This window comes from Triticum aestivum, chromosome 3B, assembly GCF_018294505.1.
Source record: "Triticum aestivum cultivar Chinese Spring chromosome 3B, IWGSC CS RefSeq v2.1, whole genome shotgun sequence".
Classification (NCBI taxonomy): Eukaryota; Viridiplantae; Streptophyta; class Magnoliopsida; order Poales; family Poaceae; genus Triticum; species Triticum aestivum.
The window spans coordinates 775,627,131-775,634,383 of NC_057801.1; the positions used below are offsets into that span (position 1 = coordinate 775,627,131).

General features: G+C 48.5%; 1 protein-coding gene across 1 annotated transcript; it reads left to right on the forward strand.

Annotated features, from left to right (window-relative positions):
- The first annotated feature begins 451 nt into the window (after nucleotides 1-451).
- On the forward strand, nucleotides 452-5,818 carry LOC123067873 (RNA-binding protein BRN1-like). Its single transcript, XM_044490477.1, has 4 exons — nucleotides 452-724; nucleotides 4,946-5,087; nucleotides 5,459-5,621; nucleotides 5,698-5,818. The coding sequence occupies exons 1-4, from the start codon at nucleotides 452-454 to the stop codon at nucleotides 5,816-5,818; spliced, it is 699 nt and encodes a 232-aa protein (XP_044346412.1).
- The last annotated feature ends 1,435 nt before the right edge of the window (nucleotides 5,819-7,253 follow it).

The window sequence follows — 7,253 nt, forward strand, 5'->3', positions numbered from 1 at the left end:
GGCTAATTCCGGCCACTTCCGGTTCAATTCCGGCCGCCCCCGATCGATTCTGGCCGCATCGGATTGCTTCCGGCCGCCGCCTGCTGCTGTTTGGGCCGCTGCCGCTGCATCCGTCCTGTCCGGATCCTTGCGCTTTGCTCCTCCTCTCCTACTCGGGCTGCTGCGCCACTCCTTCCCCTGCTTGCACGAGCAGTGGCCGGCCTCGGGCGCCTCCTCTGCCCGATCCCGTTCGGGCGCTGGGCGCTGCTCCCTTCTCTCGCGCTGGGCCGTGATCTACTTCTCCTCTTGAGTCCAGTCTGGCTGGCTGTTGACTCTCAGCCCGCTCCTTCCTCCTCCCCGAGCGATTCCTGCTCACCCCCGAGCGTGTGTTTCTGCTCGATCCCGATCCAGTTCAGGTCTCTACATTGACCAAAAAAGAGAGAGGAGGTGAGATAAAAGGGGATATCTCAGTATGTCATCTTCAGGCTATGTGGCTGTTCCTCGATGCTCGGTGATCTTTGATGGCACCAACTATGCCGAGTTTGTAGGCTTCATGCGCATCCATATGCGTGGTCTTCTTCTGTGGGGTGTTCTTTCTGGCGAGGTCCCCTGTCCGCCATGCCCCGTTGCACCCGTGGCCCCAATCCCACCTGTGCCGCCGGTCCTTGCTGCTGATGCTTCTCAGGCTGACCGGGATGATGCCAAGGCTCTGGATGATGCTGCGGTTGATGCTTATGATCAGCAGGTATCCGCTTATTCCAATGCTCTCTGTGTGTACCGGGATGATCTGTCTGCTTACACTCAGTGGTGCAATGATGATGCTCGAGCTGCTGCTGTTCTCACTGCGAGTGTCCTCCCTCAGTTTGCTTCCGAGTTCATGGAACTTGGCACAATTTCCGCGATGTGGTCTTATCTCTGTTAGCGCTATCAGCCCTCCGGTGATGCTCTCTACCTATCTGTGGTGTGTCAGGAGCACGCACTCCAGCAAGGTGATTCTTCTGTTGATGAGTTCTATTCACAGTGCTCTGCCATCTGGCGCCAGCTTGACTCTCTTCGGACCGTTGTTTGTGGAACCTGTCGTTGCTGTCAGACTACTCGGTCTGATCTGGAGTTTCAGCGGGTCCATGAGTTCTTATCTCACCTCCGGTGTGAGTTTGAGCCTCGCCGTGCTCACTTGCTTGCTCGTGGTCGTGTTCCTATCTCAGAGATACTTGCTGAGCTTCGTGCTGAGGAGACCCGCCTTCACTCTGCTGGGTTGCTTCTGGTTCCGTCAGTACTGGCTGCTCGGGTGCCTGCCTCGTCTGCTCGCCCCACTGCTCCGCCGCTCCTGCCCACTCCTCCAACGGGGGTGAGCCGTCCTTCTTATGCTGAGAAGGGCACGTCGCGCCGTGACACCGTCTGTGGTTACTGCTCCCGGCCAGGTCACCCAGAGCCTGATTGTCGCCAGAAGAAGCGAGACCAGAGGCGCTCCTCCTCCAGCAGGCCTCCTGTGTCTTCCTCGACTCCGTCACTCACTGACCAGGACATTGTTCGCCTCAAGCGTCTTCTTGCTTCCTCAGGCTCCTCGTCGACTGGCTCTGCTACTGCTGTGACTGCATCCTCCTCTTCACCATCACAGGCATCTACACAGTCAAGTACATCTTCATGGGTCCTGGATTCTGGAGCTTCCTTTCATATGTCTTCTGATTCTTCCGCGTTGTCTTCTCTCCAACCTCTTGATTCGCCTGTTAATGTTCTTACTGCCGGTGGCACATCTCTTCCTGTTGCTAGTCGTGGTATTCTTTCCACTCCATCTTTTTCTGTTTCGAGTGTTTCACATGTTCCTCGCCTTACCATGAATCTCTTTTTTGCTGCCCAACTTATTGATTCTGGTTGTCGTGTCATTCTTGATACCGACTCTTGCTCCATCCAGGATCATCGCACCAAGGCTTTGGTTGGTGCTGGCCCCCAGCGCCATGAGTCAGAGGGCCTTTGGGAGGTTGACTGGCTTTGTGTTCCTTCCGCTGCCACCACTTCTGCCAGCTCTCATGCTCTTGCTGCCTCTTCATCTGCGTCCTTCCAGCAGTGGCATCATCGACTTGGTCACATCTGTGGCTCTCGCTTGTCTTCCTTAGTTCGTCAGGGTCTCTTAGGGTCTGTATCTGGAGATGTCTCCTTACATTGTAATGGTTGCAGACTTGGCAAACAGACTCAGTTACCTTATCCTACTAGTGAGTCTGTATCTCAGCGTCCTTTTGACTTAGTTCATTCTGATGTCTGGGGTCCTGCTCTCTTTGATTCGAAAGGTGGTCATCGCTACTATGTTCTGTTTATTGATGATTTCTCTCGCTACACTTGGCTCTACTTCATGAAATCTCGTAGCGAGGTTCTCTCTATATACAAACATTTTGCTGCCATGGTTCACACCCAGTTTGCCACGCCCATTCGTACTTTTCGTGCTGACTCCGCTGGAGAGTATATCTCTTAGTTGTTGCGTGGTTTTCCCGCGGAACAGGGTACTCTTGCCCAGTTCTCCTGTCCTGGTGCTCATGCTCAGAATGGCGTTGCCGAGCGAAAGCATCGTCATTTGCTTGAGACGGCTCGTGCGCTGATGATTGCTGCTTCCCTTCCACCCCATTTTTGCGCTGAGGTTGTTTCCGCATCCACCTATCTCATCAACATTCAGCCATCGTCTGCTCTGCAGGGGGCATTCCTATGGAGTGTCTCACTGGTCGCTCTCCTGACTACTCAGCTCTTCGTATGTTTGGATGCGTCTGCTATGTTCTTCTTGCCCCCCCCCAAGAACGCACCAAACTGACTGCTCAGTCAGTTGAGTGTGTTTTCCTTGGCTACAGTGATGAGCACAAGGGCTATCGATGTTGGGATCCAGTGGGTCGTCGCTTGCGCATCTCGCGTAATGTGACTTTTGACGAGTCTCGCTCTTACTACCCACGTCCTTCTTCCTCGAGTTTCTCTGTGGACGACCTTTCTTTCCTTCTCCTTACCGATACACCCTGCTATGTGCCTCATGTGTCACCTCTTCCTCCGGCACCTCTCATTCCTTCTCATTCACCACTGACCCCGTCTTCCCCATCCTCCTTCTCCACCTCTCCCCCATCCTCTCCAGTTCGTCGCCCTCTCTCACCATTTCCTTTCCACTATACTTGTCGATCTCGTACTGAGGATGTCTTCTCTGACGCGCCTTCCTCCTCTGGTGCACCTCCTCTCACGCCTCCCCCGGTTCACAACCTCCGTGCTAGGCCTCGCCCCCCGCCTGATTGCTACTCCCCTGATCGGTATGGTCTCTCTGTTTTGACTGAGCCCACTTCCTATCGCACTGCCATGACTCAGCCTGAATGGCAGCTTGCGATGGCCGAGGAGCTTGCTGCCCTTGAGCGCTCTGGCACATGGGATCTGGTTCCCCTCCCTTCCGGTGTCCGTCCCATCACCTGCAAGTGGGTATACAAGCTTAAGACTCGCTCCGATGGTTCTCTTGAGCGCTACAAAGCTCGTCTTGTGGCCCATGGCTTTCAGCAGGAGCAGGGGCGCGATTATGATGAGACATTCGCTCCTGTGGCCCACATGACCACTGTCCGCACTCTTCTTGTTGTGGCTTCTGATCGTCAGTGGTCTATCTCTCAACTTGATGTTTAGAACGCTTTTCTCAATGGCGAGTTGCGTGAGGAGGTATATATGCAGCCACCACAGGGGTACTATGCTCCTGATGGTATGGTCTGTAGACTTCGCCGCTCCCTATATGGTCTCAAACAGGCCCCTTGCGCCTGGTTTGAGCGCTTCACATCTGTGGTGACCGCTGCTTGTTTCTTGCCCAGTGACCATGATCCCGCACTGTTTGTTCACACGTCTTCTCGTGGTCGGACTCTTCTCCTTCTCTATGTTGATGACATGATCATCACTGGTGACGACACTGATTACATTGCCTTTGTTAAGGCTCGCCTTCGCGACCAGTTTCTTATGACTGATCTTGGTCCACTTCGCTACTTTCTTGGGATTGAGATCTCCTCGACCTCTGATGGCTTCTACATCTCCCAAGAAAAATATATTCAGGATCCTCTTGCTCGCGCTGCTCTCGGTTTTGAGCGCACGGTTGTGACTCCTATGGAGCTCAACGTTCAGCTTCGTGCCACCGATGGTGACCCTCTTCCTAATCCAACTCGCTATCGTCATCTTGTTGGCAGTCTTGTCTATCTTGCTGTTACGCGTCCTGACATCTCCTATCCTGTCCACATCCCGAGTCAGTTTGTTTCAGCCCCCACCTCTGTCCACTATGGTCATCTCCTCCGTGTTCTACGATATCTTCGTGGCACAATCTCTCAGCGCCTTTTCTTTCCCCGCTCCAGCTCTCTTGAGCTCCAGGCCTATTCTGATGCTACCTGGGCTAGTGACCCCTCTGATCGACGCTCGCTGTCTGCTTATTGCGTCTTTCTTGGTGGCTCTCTTATTGCCTGGAAGACAAAGAAACAGACTGGAGTTTCTCGCTCGAGTACAGAGGCTGAGTTGCGAGCCATGGCGATGTTGACGGCTGAGGTGATTTGGTTACGGTGGTTACTTGAGGATTTTGGTGTGTCTGCTACTACCTCGACTCCCTTACTGTCAGACAGTACTGGCGCTATCAGTATTGCGCGTGATCCGATGAAGCATGAGCTCACCAAGCACATCGGTGTGGATGCCCACTTTGTGCGTGCTGTTGTGCAGGATCAGACTCTCGCTCTTCACTATGTGCCCTCTGAGTTACAGTTGGCGGACTTCTTCACCAAGGCACAGACTCGAGCGCAGCACGTCTTTTTCCTCTCCAAACTCAGTGTTGTTGATCCACCATGAGTTTGAGGGGGGGGGTGTTAGATGTGTATAGTCCCTTTTCGGTATATCCCTATTGTATAAGGGGTTTTCTGCACTTTGACACACATGTATATGTAATGGCCTTTGGCCCTCAGGAAATACTAGTTGCTCATTATCCAGCATGTAGTACCCTGGATCCTACCCAGGTGGTCCGATGAACAACCGTCCTTTTGGGAATCCTCACAACCTCGTTAAAGTTCCAAGTGCAAATGTCAATTCTATCGCATATAGTCCCCGTAGCAATGGCGGTGGCCAAACACAAACAGAAGGTTAGCCACATTCTAGTCTTTTCTTTACTTGTTGTGCAAGGGGAAATACCATACTCTTCTGATAGTAGTTGCCCATTAGTTAGCATGAATTTCCTGCATATGCCTTGTGCATTGGTGATGAACACTATCATGTAATATTTTACAAAAATGAAAAACTTTACATTTGGTAGCAACATGCATACAAGGCTATCCAAAGTTGTACACTAGAATCCAGCGCTAATATTTAACACTGATTGGCAACTCTGATAGTCGGTGTACTGATTAATTCTATGAATTGCAGTAATCGATATGGTATTATGCAAAACCCTTTTGATGTGTTTTTTAATTATCAAGCCTGTTGCATTGTAGTAAAACCTATGTACATGTTTCAGGACCTCCTGGAGCCAATCTATTTATCTACCATATCCCACAAGAATTTGGGAAACAAGAACTCTCCGAAGCCTTCCAGAGGTTCGATAGAGTAATAAGTGCCAAGGTGTTTGTTGACAAGGCAACAGGTTCCAGCAAATGGTTCGGTAATAAAATCTTCCACTCGCATACACTCGTTATGCATCGTTGACATGATCTCTCTTAATCTGTTTATTATAACCTTTGGTGCTCATTTTGTAAGATGTGACAACCCTTTCTCTGCGCTGTCAACCATCGCCATGATGAATGGTTTCCAGCTAGGTGGCAAGAAACTCAAAGTACAATTCAAGAGAGACAACAACAAGAAAAATAAACCTTTTTGAAAAAAAATCATCTGTGATGATCATGCGGTCTTGTTCCCGGTACATATTTGTCAGATAGTTGACTGTGACGCTGATTGTTTCTCCTCTTTGCCCTATATGCCATGTCGCCCAGGGAATCTGCCGGGGAGCGCCATGTATCTTTTAAGTTCAGTTGACATTCTTAAGAAAATTTGTTCCTTTCTATAATTTTATTATCTCAGCTTAGCGTTAGCGTCAGACCCCCTTTATACATCAGAAGTCAGATTCATTCAATTATTTACTTCATCTCATGGCAAATGGCACTGAACTTTCTTGATCTATTTTTCCCAGTCATTTGCTACCATCTCCATGGAAATATGATTCTGGCAATATCTTCCTTAGAAGGTTGGCATGGCAATTATTCAGATGCTGGTGCTACCGGTTCAGATTTGCGGAATTTTAAGTCGGGTGACTTAGGAGTCAGATGACACTGATAGCAACTGCTTTTATTCTCAGGGGCGTGCGTGTCGTTGGATGGGTGGCCAAGTCGGTCAGTGTTGCTATATGATGGTGTCGGCTGCCGTGATGATTTCCGTCCAGTTTTTAGTTAAAAGTAACATGGTAACTCTATCTCTTCTTAAGCCTTCATTTTTCCCAAAGGGTCTGTCTAGGGCTCATCGAGCTGTTATGTCACATCTAAATGTGATGTCAGCGCCACCTCATTTCTTATTTTGTTCAATTTTGATTTGTTAATCAAAGCCCAAGACAAACAAACCTGCACGTCCGCCTTGGTGGGCTGGCCTATATGTCCAACTGCTCTTTTATTTTAACTAGACAGTTGCGTGTGCGTTGAAATGGGAGTATAAATATTCTAGTAGATTAGTTCGTGATGTCACGTCTATTATTATATTGATGCACCAAAATCTTAGCAAGTTTTTGTATGCAACCGCCATGATTTACCTACCATTTTATATTGGTAAGTTAATAAAACATGAGACAAATGATTCTATTTTAGGGAGAATAGATGGGTGTAAAATCAAAGATGGAAGGAAAAATCAAAGAGGAGATGAAAAGAGTGAAACATATAGAAGGAAGGTTGGACAAAAGAGAGATAAAATAGGAACCTTTCCGTTCTTTTTAACTAGTAGACTAGTACATTTTTTAGCCACATTTTTACTAGTAGATAGATGGCTAGTTTTTCCTTCAAAAATGTTAATTGCTAGCTTCGAGTAGTCCCCATTGATTAGTTTGCTTTTTCATATTGCTATTTTTTTGCCAATATGTCTCTGATCCCTAGCTTTCATAGAGTGCCAATGATTGTCTTTGCCTTTTTGCTGCGTTTTCACTTCTATATTAATACATTAATTTTCAATAAAGGTAAAGTTTTATCAAAACCTTATTCAAAAACATGCTCACGAATTTAATATTTTTTTTCAAATTAGAAAAATGTTAACAAATATGAAAAAAATTGTAAATA

What these genes read in the sequence shown, in the direction of transcription:
- LOC123067873 (XM_044490477.1), top strand. Translation starts at nt 452, where the DNA reads ATGTCATCTTCAGGCTATGTGGCTGTTCCTCGATGCTCGGTGATCTTT. An exon ending in TTGATGCTTATGATCAGCAG is followed by an intron (nt 725 to 4,945) that starts GTATCCGCTTAT and finishes TCCAGCATGTAG; the next exon opens with TACCCTGGATCCTACCCAGG. An exon ending in TGGCCAAACACAAACAGAAG is followed by an intron (nt 5,088 to 5,458) that starts GTTAGCCACATT and finishes TACATGTTTCAG; the next exon opens with GACCTCCTGGAGCCAATCTA.